This window comes from Chelonia mydas, chromosome 4 (assembly GCF_015237465.2).
Source record: "Chelonia mydas isolate rCheMyd1 chromosome 4, rCheMyd1.pri.v2, whole genome shotgun sequence".
NCBI lineage: Eukaryota > Metazoa > Chordata > Testudines > Cheloniidae > Chelonia > Chelonia mydas.
Genome location: NC_057852.1, coordinates 108967049 through 108980122, shown reverse-complemented (window position 1 = coordinate 108980122; position 13074 = coordinate 108967049). Strand labels below are relative to the sequence as shown.

Sequence of the window (13074 nt, the reverse complement as noted above, 5' to 3'; positions counted from 1 at the left end):
TTTGAGGACTGGCAAGCCATCTCTTTGAGCCTTTGACTTCACTGTTGACCTTTTATTTATCTGTTAAGACTTGTTTCTTAGTAGCTATCCAAGCTTAGATATCAGAAGAGCCTTGAAAGTCTATCTCAAACATATAGAATCCGTGTCCTTGCACACAAAATGCCAGGGACTTAGAGTTTTCAAGTGCTCCATCATTTGGCGGATTAGATTATGTATTGTGGATTGTTATACATCATCAGTGTTTCCTATACCAGAAGGCATCAAGGCACAATCCACGAGATCCTTAGCAACCTCATGGCGGAATGAGCAAGTGCATCCACTCTGGAAATTAGCAAAGCGACCACTTGGTCTATAGCTAATATCTTCATTAAGCGCTACAAGGTGGATTTTCTATCAGAAGGGTCTGCAGATGGTGGTCTAGAATAATATGGACCTTTGAGTGAGCTCACAAAAAGGTGGGTACTTCTTTTCTACCAACCTCTTCTTTCATAACCCTCCCTACATCTGATCACTGCTCGCTACTCTCCAGACATCCAGAATTGTGGGAGATGCTGGGCTGCAGAATGGAAATTTTCTTACCAATAATTTCCTTTCTGCAAGCAGAATTCTATGCACCCTAGATGGCTCATGAGCCAAGGGTCAGCCGTTAAGTAGAATCATTACTGTAGGACAATCCTTGCTGATCTAATGTACATAGTTGTTTCATTATCTCTGGAATATTTGTCAATAATGAGGCTATGCAGATTTCATAGTTTGGGAATAACTCATCTGGTGGCAAGTGGAAGCAGAGAAGGCCTGGCCAGAGACTGGTTCACCTCTGTGAAGTTGCAGAGAGAGGAGACCAGCCCAGATGTCCAGAATTAGAATTGTGGGAGATACTGCTTGCTTAATAGAAACAGTATCGTAATTTTCTTTTAAAGGGAAAAAAAACTATTAACAATGTTTCAGGTGTATTTAAAATATTTCTCAGCAGTGTTTGCAACTCAGGCCTTCCAGCATTCTTCTAATGTGTGAGAACTGAAAATTGAAATTGACTATAAATAAAAGTGAAACTGACTAATCTGGTTTTATTTGTCCTCACTGGGTAAAATGCCATAGATAACCAGAGTATAAACAGTGACAAGTGAACATCATTTCGTTCACATTATTTGTATTTTAGTCATCTAAACCATCATTAACACAGAAAAATATATTTCTTAAAAATATTTTGATAGTGTTCCATTAATCAGAACTAGCCGTAAAATCAATTGAAGTGAACAGTTACAGGAATCTAGGGCCAGATCTTCAACTGGTGTAATATGCCCTAGATCACCGTTGACTTCAGTGGAGTTACACTGATTTACACCACTTTTTTAAAGCTTAATTCCTTTCTTCTCTAAGACTTAATTAGTAGTTTGGATTATATTTTTCCAATTAGATTCTTGTGGTTCTTGATCTGTTCTATTAATTCTTGGATCTGTCCGTGTTGAAGATTTCATGGTGCATGGCAACTGAATGTGGACTTGCACCATGCCAGAATATTTTTTAAGTGAATGGCTGTCTGTAAATGCAGTTTAATATTTCTACACAGGATAAGGAAAATGTTCGGAATTTGGCAATCTAAAATGTAAATTGTTCATGCTTGAGTTCATTTTTTGGGATGGTAGGCATGATAGGATCTCAAGATTATCTCTGAAACAGTAGTTTCCTGTATAGGTAAACTTTCAAAATACTGTGAAGGGTATTCTATCTCAAAACCTGTCAATGTGTGCATGTCTCCTGCCACATTTTGAAAATTGTTGTCTAACAGTTGTCACAGAATTGAAAAATGTGGCTTGTGGCTTTCTTAATAGTCATAATTCCATATCTGCCAAGTTAAGATTGTGCTTTGCAGTTAACACTGTCATCACAGTGTCAAAGACAAGTATGGTATGTGTGTTGGACTGTAAACATTCGTAAGATGTCACAGAATGTAACTATGAAACCCACAGTAAGCACACAGGATCAGAAGAGACCTGGAGTTGCTGATGAATAACGTGTAAAGTTGCTCACATTATGTCCTGCACTCTTTAACTTTGCCTTGCTGTCTTAATTATCATCTCATTTTTTATCCTCAAATCTAATGAATGTCAGGTCATTACATGTACATACTAGAAATTAAAATGGATCATTTCTCTTGTTCATTACCATGTCATTAGAACACATATCTCCTTGGTCTAGCAGTGCAACTCTTTCTATGCCAGCAGTAGCACATACTTCTTACTTTTCTTGTTTGTTTTGTTCTGCTGTAGGTAAAAATTTGAAGCTTGCTTCACTTTGCTATGCAAACCTCTCTGCTGCTATAGTTGTGCATTAGCTTAATGTGCTGTTGTATTACAATGTAAAAAGTCTCTTGTCTCTTCTGTCTTTGTCACTGCAAGCTGCTAATCTGAATGAAGTGGAAAAAGGTCAGTTGTCTTTTAAGCCTATTTTCACTTACCTTGGTTTCTTGCTTTTCTTTTCTTTAAAGGTGCATGGATTTAAGTGTATGCACGTGATCAGAGAAATGATATAGTTAACATTTAGCAAGCTTACCCTAAATCCTCAGATCGGGCATTTTACTGTTTGTCCATACATGTCAAATGAATGCTATTAAAGGTAAAAATACAGCTCTTGCACGGAAGACAGTGATACAAAAACAGACCATTAACGCTGTATACATTCTTTTTAAAATATACTAAAACTTACCTTATGCATCCTCACTGGTGACCAATAAAAATGGCTTGCTTTACAGAGATGGTCTCCTAATAAAGCTTGCACCCAACCCAAGTAACACATACTTTGGTTCAGTTCTAATGCTTTCTAGATTCTAAAATACCCATTTAATTTTCTTATATGAATTGTCCTGCTAGACATTAGGTTGTGATCTCCTCCTGTTTATCATTGTAGTGACCAAGTGTTACACCATATACTGCACCTAAAAAATCACACAGTGATAAGAGGCTGTGCAACAGAGAAAGTTAATAGAGATATATGGAGCCTTAATTTTGAGTAACCTTGTTTTGGGTTTCTGTCAAAACATTAATGTCACTAAAACACAAGGTTGATTTAACCCAGTAATGGCAGAGATTCTGATCAATCATTTTGAATTACATCAGTTCTTAGCACTGGTATTTCATGATTAATTTTAAGTAGCTGAAGGATATGCCTGTTTTTCCTCCTCCTCATTTCCTGTCCTCTTTCCATCTCTTCCCCCAAACAATCTGCCCCATCACAGAAAATCCTCCTATAGAGAGGTGAAGGGTGGACTGAGTTTGTTAGTGCCATTCTTTGAATGGGTGGGAATGGATCATTGAAATACAACATAAGATACTCCTGAGGGTTCTGTTTGCTACTCAGAACCACACTCAGATCCTGAACCAGGAGTGGGCATACTACAGCCCGGAGGCTGCATCTGTTCCTCCAGATGTTTTAATCTGGCCCTCTAGCTCCCACTGGGGAGCTGGGTCTTGGGCTTGCCCCACTCTGCGTGGCTCCCAGAAGCAGTGGCATGTTCCCCCCTCTGGCTCCTGTGCATAGGGACAGTTAGGGGGCTCCACACACTGCCCCTGCCCCAAGCACCACCCCCACAGCTCCCATTGGCCAGGAACTGCAGCCAATGGGAGCTTCAGGGGCGGCATCTGCGGACAGGGCAGTGTGCAGAGCTGCCTGGCCGCACCTCCTCATAGGAGCCGGAGTGGGGACATGCCGCTGCTTGAGGTAAATGCCACCCAGAGCCTGCCCCCCTCCTGCACCCCAGTCCCCTGCCCACCCATCCTAAACTCCCACCCTCATATGGTAGCTCATTGCTCTGTGACCACCCTGCCAGGCTGGTGTACAATTGGTTTATTTTATTATGACTATTAGTGTGCATATCATTAGGAAAGCTAGCTACCATTCAAACACAACACCACTATTTAAAAATAAATCCATCATCTTATTTTTAATGGTGAAACCAAACCGCACTGAAAAACCAAACCAAAACCAAACTGCACTGACTACTGAACTAAATTACCATGTAATTTTTAAAATGAAATTTGTTTTATAAGTGTGCAAAGTACTTTTGTCACACTCACTGAATTCTTGCAGTATAAAGTATAAATTATCTGAATTTTCTTTCAGAACTTTAAAAATATCAAAATGTGAATTTTTTGTGTCCATGAAGAACATTGTTTAAAATGGAGTATAAACTGTAGCTGTGCTACTGTGCACACAGGCTTCCCAATTCAAGCTTGAATGGGTATCCCCCTTGTATACTTATGTCTACTCATTGAAATACCTGTTTTATAGGAGATTAAAAAGAGAAAACATAATCCGAAAAAAGGTGGTAGTTATTGGATATGTGTGAAACAAGTGAAAAACATAATATATTGTAATTACTGTAACCCACACAATCAAATTATTAAAAAGCTCAGGGGGGGTAAACTAGGATTCAAAAGTCAAAATTAAGCAGGTGTACAGAAATGTGATGCACATTTTATGCTAGTTAGTTTATTAGTATATATGAAATTGCATTTAGCTGATCATAAATTACTAGCAGTAAAAGTCTGTTTATTGCAGAGGCCTTTATGTCTTAATTGTTAATTCGGTTAGAAAAAGAGGAATAATAGAAATCAACTATTAACTCAGTTTAATGAAGTACTACACCAACCAATTATATAACCTGATTTAAACATTTCCAAAAATACAGTATTTACACAGCCCTAGTGGCTAATGAGTAAAAACGTAAATGCATTTAATGCACTTGGGCACCATTTAAGTCATGTGCCTAAGTACCCTGCTGAATCAAGGCCTTGGTATTGTGACTTATGAGAGTTCAAAGAGAAATGCTTTTAGTACTCTCACCCTGGGTTGTTCCTAATAAAATATTGCATTTAATGTAACTAGTTTATCTCAAGCGATTGTAAATTATTATTAGAGCACTGTGATCATTCCAGTAGTTATGATACATTTCCACTCATGATTAAAAGCCGAATCCTGAGAATGTACACAATCCTTGATAACGTGATTAGATTCATTGACTTCAGTGGGACTACTCCCAGGAGTACTGTTTGGTATCTTCAGGCCATAATTCACTATTTTTCTGCATGATGTTATATTGTTTTTAAAATACTTATTGCACAATACCTATTATTGCTTTATTGTTATTATCACATTAAACAGCATAATAAGTAAGGTCTCAGTCTTGCATTGGGGATCCACTAGCATGGGATGTAAATGAATGGAATTCCACTGGCATAAAATTGGAATAATGCAGAGGTGAAGCAGAGCCAGAAGTTATATTTAAAATAATTTTGACAGTCTGATTTTCAGTGGTTTGCAATGGGACTTTAATACTCTGAGTTGAAATCTGCTTCCTAATGCCACTGAGAATTTTGTTCTTTAATGTTAGTTAAAACAACTTAAAACTTTGTTCTTTTGTTTTAATTGGCATGGTGGTTACAATTTCATTTAGATTACACTATATTTTCCCATTCATATGCCAAGTACTTTAATAGTTTGAGATGATACAGTACTTAGATTGTGTAAAAAGAAAAGGAGTACTTGTGGCACTTTAGAGATGAACAAATTTATTAGAGCATAAGCTTTTGTGAGCTACAGCTCACTTCATCGGATGCATACAGTGGAAAATATAGTGGGGAGATTTTATATACACAGAGAACATGAAACAATGGGTGTTACCGTACAGACTGTAACAAGAGTGATCAGGAAAGGTGAGCTGTCAGCCACCAAGTTTGCCATGACATTAACTGGGATACTGTTCCTGACGGCTTGTAGTCCATCTTTGTGTGGAATGTTGGTGTAGAGGGCTTCTACCCTGCTGAAGTGAAGAAACAGACTGACAGAGCCAGAAGCGTACCCAGAAGTTACCTACTACAGGACAGGCCCAACAAAGAAAATAACAGAACGCCACTAGCCATCACCTTCAGCCCCCAACTAAAAACCTCTCATCATCAAGGATCTACAACCTATCCTGAAGGATGACCCATCACTCTCACAGATCTTGGGAGACAGGCCAGTCCTCACTTACAGACAGCCCCCCAATCTCAAGCAAATACTCACCAGCAACCACACACCACACAACAAAAACCCTAACCCAGGAACCTGTCCTTGCAACAAAGCCCACTGCCGACTGTGTCCACATATCTATTCAGGGAACACCATCATAGGGCCTAATCACATCAGCCATACTATCAGAGGCTCCTTCACCTGCACATCTACCAATGTGATATATGCCATTATGTACCAGCAATGCCCCTCTGCCATGTACATTGGCCAAACTGGACAGTCTCTACGTAAAAGAATAAATGGACACTATCAGACATCAAGAATCATAACACTCAAAAACCAGTCGGAGAACACTTCAGTCTCTTTGGTCACTCGATTACAGACCTAAAAGTGGCAATTCTTCAACAAAAAAACTTCAAAAACAGACTCCAACGAGAGACTGCTGAATTGGAATTAATTTGCAAACCGGATACAATTAACTTAGGCTTGAATAAAGACTGGGAGTGGATGTGTCATTACACAAAGTAAAACTATTTCCCCTTGTTTATTTCCCCTCCTGCTGTTCTTGTCAACTGCTGGAAATGGCCCACCTTGATTATCGCTACAAAAGGTTCCCCCCCCCGCTCTCCTGCTGGTAATAATTCCTGATCACTCTTGTTACAGTCTGTATGGTAACACCCATTGTTTCATGTTCTCTGTGTATATAAAATCTCCCCACTATATTTTCCACTGTATGCATCCGATGAAGTGAGCTGTAGCTCACGAAAGCTTATGCTCTAATAAATTTGTTCGTCTCGAAGGTGCCACAAGTCCTCCTTTTCTTTTTACGGATACAGACTAACACGGCTGCTACTCTGAAACCTTAGATTGTGTAGTTTGTCAAACTCTCAACCTTCCACTTTAACTCCATATAGTTTAACTAGAACTAACATTCTCTACAACAATCTGTTGTATGAATCAGATGTAGTTAATAACTAGTGACTTCAGTCAAAAACATGAGGAGGAAAAACTGTATAACTTTCATGGAAAGTTAAAACACTGCAGAAATAGACTTACAATTTATGGTGGCGTAGCGCGTGCGCGTGCGCACACACACACACACTCTCCATCCAGTAACTACTTTAACTTCAATTAAGCCTGCCCTGTACACTTGGTATATTGCTTTGGAACACTGTATGCTTCGTTATGGTGATTAAAATTGACTACTATTTTTTCTTATTTTGATTCAGTCCTTTGCTGCAGTGCTGATGGTTTAAGAATATTTCTGTAATACCTTCAGATAATTTTCTTGGTTGGTACTTTGTCAAGTTATTTCATTTATAATTTCATTTTCTGTTACACCGCCTCCCAACTCCTCTGTAAATAATGTAGTCATTTATACATACAATTTACATATCCAGTTATCCAAAATAACAATAATAATGATCTAAATCCCTTTGAACCTGATTGTATTGTTCCTTATTATTTATTATATTGCTACTGTTTTAAGCTTTAGAAATTAAACTGTGGAATTATTTTATAGAATTGTTTTTGATATTTTCCGCACAACTATTTAAACTAATTAATCTGTCATTGCTTGATCTTCTAAATTATTTAGAAAATACAATTGTTTTATAGCAATTTTCTAGTCTTTAAGACTCTGATCACTTGGCAGGGAACTTATGAAAGCCACAGTTATCATTTTACTAAATGGGTGAATGAGTGGATGACTGTACACATGTAACATTGATGTGAAACTTTGTTGAACTTAAAGATGCACAGTAGTATCACAACCATTTTTCTTACCTGAAGTAAAAAACTGGAGCTACAATTTCTGATTTAGGTGGCTTTCCAACGTTTTCCTTCTGAATAAAGACAAAAAGCACAATCTGCCATTTCTTTTCATAGGTATTTCACTTTTGTCACTATCTCTTAATTTTTTTAAAATTAATTTTCTCCCTTGCATCTTGTCCATACTGATTAAATTCTGGAGAACTCATGATTTTAGAACTTCACTCTTTGTCCCTCTATTTACTCTTTTAGGAACAACTTTTCAGAAGTGTTCTTCAAATCAGTGCATCTAAAAAAGTGCTGTTTTTCATGCTTATTCTTCACTAACTACAAGTTTTTTTATTTAATTTTTAGGGTTTTTTTATATTAGTTTATATTTTGGGTGCCTACAACTGTGCTTATGCAAATACTTAGATGGGCAGTTATGCATTTTATCTCTTATTTATTTATTTTTATGTTTTTTCTCTGGTATATATGTAGATGCAAAAATAACATTTCGGGAGTTCAAATTTTGGAGGCTAATCTGAAGCTTCTTCGAAAACTTTGTTCCTAATTTGCTTCTCTTGTCTGTAAATCTTTCAGAGTATCCATGGTTGTTTTGATCAAATAGATCATATTTACTTAAAACCTTGCCTTTGTTCATATGGTTCTTTATGTTCTTTCTTCATCACATTGGCCACAGGATTTCCCATATCCTTGCTGTAGTGCAATATTTCCCTTCTTAGATTACCTATTAATGTACTGTTTGAGCTAAATATTTCTGTCTGGACTGACTTCTTGATTTACTTCACAATATTGGTCATTTCCCTCATTGGGTTTTTGAAATAAAAATTTGCAAAAATGTAAGGGGATATTTTCCTTCCTTTCATACTCCCAGAACATATTATGTAGTAACCCTTCAAGTCAACAAGAGTCAGAAGACCTTTTAGTTGGACAATAGGTTCATATCCCAGTCAGACCTTAGACTGCACTGTCTATATATTGTACAAAGCTTCCATAAAAAATCAAACTCTTACCAGGTCCTCAGAAGTGGTTGCTGATGTTTTCAGACCATTTGGCAACTGTAGGCCCAGATTCTAGCAAAGTTGGATTGATCTTATATTTTCAAGTGAAACAATACAAAACTCTGTTTGCAGCTGAGTTTCAATTTTGAACTTTTGTCCTCAGCCTTCAACTGTACCCAGTATCCACTGGCCACAGCTAGAGGATTGGGCTTTAAACTCCCTTATCCATGAGCTGGAGCCGCTTTCCAGCAGACAGTTACTAGAGTGCAGTGTACTCCGGCCATGCCCCCTCTACTTCGGTACACCCTCCACATCCAGATCTAGAGCATTAGGAGAATTGCACAGTGTTAAACTCCTGTTCCACAGAGAGGTCTGCCACATTTGGCAGTGCCCCAGGCAATTTAAAATGTCAGGACCAGTGATAATATGACAGTAATAATGCAGCCTTTGGCACAATCTCTGACCAGTGGAACAAGCAATACATGTTTAAAGAAGTGGGGGTTTTTACCCATGAAAGCTTATGCCGAAATAAATCTGTTAGTCTTTAAGGTGCCACCAGACTCCTCGTCGTTTTAGTGATGATGGAGATTATTGTCCATGTCATATCAATGTCAATTAGAGAGGATTTTTCTAGGTATTATGGGTTTTCAATACTGAATTATTTCTAAGGGTCCTTTGTAGAGTCTGTAGGATTCCAAATTTTGTCAAGTTACTTATTGACTCTTGGGAGCTAGAAAGTCCCCTGATATTCTGGAGCAGGGATTGCCTTCTTACCTCATTAGGCACATAGTGCCTGATACTGAAAGTTTCTGAAGGCCTCTCTGGTGCGTAAGTAAGAAGAAAATCCAAGTGGGGGGCATTTATAGGAGGTTTGTGTCTGAGTCTTGTGAATAGCATTCACAAGCATTTCACTAGCATTCTGCAGGGACCTCTTAATATCACTCAAGATAAGGACATAATATATTATGCGATTCCACAGTCATATAATTTAGTGAAGAATTGTGCTCCAGAAGTAAAAAAAAGTTTTCATTTAAAAATGTTTCTAGCCTATAGAACACACATAAATTAGATAAATAAAACAGGTTTTTTGCTGGTTTCAGTTTATGATCATGGGAGTTAGAATTCTCTTAGATTCTCCACCAAGATGTATTTCACCCTTTAAAATTATTTGCCTATGTAATTTCTGCATCAGTGAGTTCATCAGTGAGTTCTGTTGATTGTATGTGTGTGAAGAATTACTCCCTCTTAACCGTTTATTTATTTGAATACCAGTCCTTCAGGAGTGAAGGGTCAGTATTTGATATTGTTGTGGGATTCTTTTTTAGGCAGACAAGACAAGAGGCTTTGAGAACAGAATTCAAGTCCTGTGGGTTAGTCAGCCCTAGTGGCTTGTGTCTGAACTTTCTTCAGTTGCCCGTAAATATTGATTAAATAATATTATTATTGGCAATTTCCCTGAGAACCACTGAGCAGCATTTATCAGGAGATCATGGACTTGTATAATTAATTCATGTACACTTTGACATGGCTTTATGAAATTGGCAGTCTGTGTCATTAAGACAGTGCAGCTCTACAGGAAATATGTCTTAATAGATTGATAGTGTGCTACCAAACCCCCTTGGAAAACTTTGGTATGGATTTTCTGATGGCCAGGTCTGGATCTGCATTGCTATATGTTGAATATTATTTGTGTGAATTTTCTCAGCTGCAAGTCCAGATCTCCAGGGTGCATACTAACACCCCACTTTGGGACTGGACTGTAGATTAAGTTAACGTTTGCCATGGAATTGAAAAAACAAGCTCTTCTACAACAGATGGCTGAAAAATACTTTACAGGTTGTTTTGACTTCACCTCTAGTGCTTGTGAACAGCGTGTTGTGCCCATTTCTTTCCACCTTTTAGACATGTATGTTTCAGACATATTTTCTTTAGAACAGCACAAACATAAATATTTACACCTTATTTCCCGTTTGAATTTATCTAGCTTCAACTTCCAGCTTGTATTATATTTTTCTATATCGGTAGATTGAAGAGCCCATTATTAAATATTTGTTTCCCATGTATGAACTTATAGACTGTAACCATGTCACTCCTTAGCCTTCTCTTTGTTAATCTAAATAGATTGAGCTCTTTGCGTCTTTCACTGTAAGGCTTTCTAATCCTTTAATCATTCTCATGGCTCTTCTCTGAACCCTCTCCACTTTATCAGCATCCTTCTTGAATTGTGGGCACCAGAACTAGACACAGTATTCTAGCAGCAGACATGTTAGTGCCAAATACAGAGGTAAAGTAACCACTCTACTTCTCCTCAAGATTCTTCCACTTATGCATCAGAGGATAGCATTTGCTCTTTTGGCCATACAGTCACGTAGGGAGCTCATGTTCAGCCAATTATCCGCCACAACTCCCAAATCTTTTTCCAAATCACTGCTTCCCATGACAGAATCCCCCATCCTGCTAGTATGGCCTACATTCGTTTTTACTAGATGTATACACTTAGCCATACTGAAATGTGTAGTGTTTGCTTGCACCAAGTTTACCAAGAGATCGAGATTCCCCTGAGTCAGCGATCTGTCCTAGTCGTTATTTTTGTGTCATCTGCAAACTTTTTCAGTGATGATTTTATGTTTTCTCCCAGGTCATTGATTAAAAAAAAGGGTATTTGGCATAGGGCCAAGAATAGATCACCGTGGTACCCCACTGGAGAAACACCCATTTAATGTGTGCCATGTTAATTTTATATCATTCAAGTTGTTTTAATCAGAATGTTGTACAGTACCAAGTCAAACACCTTACAGAAGTCTCTAAGTATATTACATCAGTACTAGTGCCTTTAACAACCAAACCTGTAATCTCGTCAAAAAAAGATATCAAGTTAGTTTGATAGACTCTATTTTCCATAAAGCTATGTTGATTGGCATTAATCACGCTACCATCCTTTTAATACTTCATTAATCAAATCCTGTATCAGCCACTCCATTATCTTGCTTAGAAGTCTATCTCATGTGTTGGAGAAGCATAGGAAGGGAAGAAGAATGGTTACTGTGTATAACCTCAGAAACTCACTCAGCTTGTATCCCTTCATATTCACCCCTTCCAGTCAGACTGGAGATGCCAAAGATTATGGTCACAGGCATTTATACCTCTTCCATGTTTCTTAATAGAATATATGTCTAAACCCCCTGGCTGCCTGGAAAATGTCATCCCTTGCCTTGAGTATTTATAGAGACAGATCTAAAACACAGTGTTCTATAAGTGTGGCACATGCTCAGCAAAACATTACCCACTCCTTGACCACATAAAAAGATATGATAGTAAGTACTATGCTGAATAAAGAAACAAGGCTTCTCTGGTGGTTACTGTAAAGTGGTCACAAAATAAAATCTTTATTGTAAACATTATTGTAGATTGTTTCACATTATTATAAGGAGGAATAAGTGAATGATTAACTATGTGAATTAGCTGCTTTTTTATCAGATATATCAAGGGCACAACAGTATTTGGATTTACACACACACACACACTTCTTTTCCCATACCAATCTTCCAAAAAGTATATTCTAACCCACACTAGCATCTCTCATCTTTCTCCCTTCCCCAACTCTCTCACCCTTTGGGGGGGAAAAGTCCCAAATGGTACTGTCCCTCTGCTCACCTCATGTCTCCTTCTTTGACCTTCTGGCTTTGTCCTTCTGCATCAATTTTTATGTCCTCTAATAATTGGGGAAAGAGGCTGAAGCCATTGGGTACTACTTCCCTATGTACGGTGGCAGTTGCATGGAGCCACTGTAGGAAACAGACAGTAAGCACTGATGGGTGAGTGTGGTGTCGAAGCAGTTGCATGGCAGCTTTCCTGCTTCCTCACAGCAAAGGGCCACTTCAGTGGTGAGGATGAGTGTTGGGACCCCCAGTCTTCTACCTTTTCTTCCTTCAGTAACCAGTGTTGCTTCTCTTCTGCTCACTCTACTTCCATTGCTAACTGGAGCAAATGCCAAGAGGGGTAATCCTTGGAATCTACGGGACCACTTGACTTGTGAATCCTTGAGCACAATATGCCCATTAATTATATATGCATATATATGTACTATCACTATGTGTAGTTTGCTTATGTTGAATGGGGGGGAAAAGAATGCTGATGGCCTGTTTGTATCAGTGAGAGAAAATAGAGGTAGTAGTGTGTTCCTAGTCTCCATGGGTAGATAATTACTTTAAAGTGCAAAATATTTTAAGTAGGGCTGTCAATTGCAGTTAACTCATGCAATAAACTTAAAAAAATTAATTGCAATTAAAAAAAT

The 13074-nt window shown here is 38.1% G+C and overlaps 1 protein-coding gene across 10 annotated transcripts in view; it reads left to right on the top strand.

Moving 5' to 3' along the window:
• SLIT2 (slit guidance ligand 2) overlaps positions 1 to 13074 on the top strand; it is a 411548-nt gene that overhangs the window by 363617 nt on the left and 34857 nt on the right. For 6 of the 10 annotated variants that reach the window (XM_043544596.1, XM_037897998.2, XM_043544589.1 and 3 more), the window contains one exon: positions 2400 to 2426. The exons of the other annotated variants lie outside the window; for them this stretch is intronic. In XM_043544596.1, coding sequence (XP_043400531.1) covers positions 2400 to 2426 — 27 coding nt within the window. The remainder of the gene's footprint in view (positions 1 to 2399; positions 2427 to 13074) is intronic. 10 annotated transcript variants of the gene reach the window in all.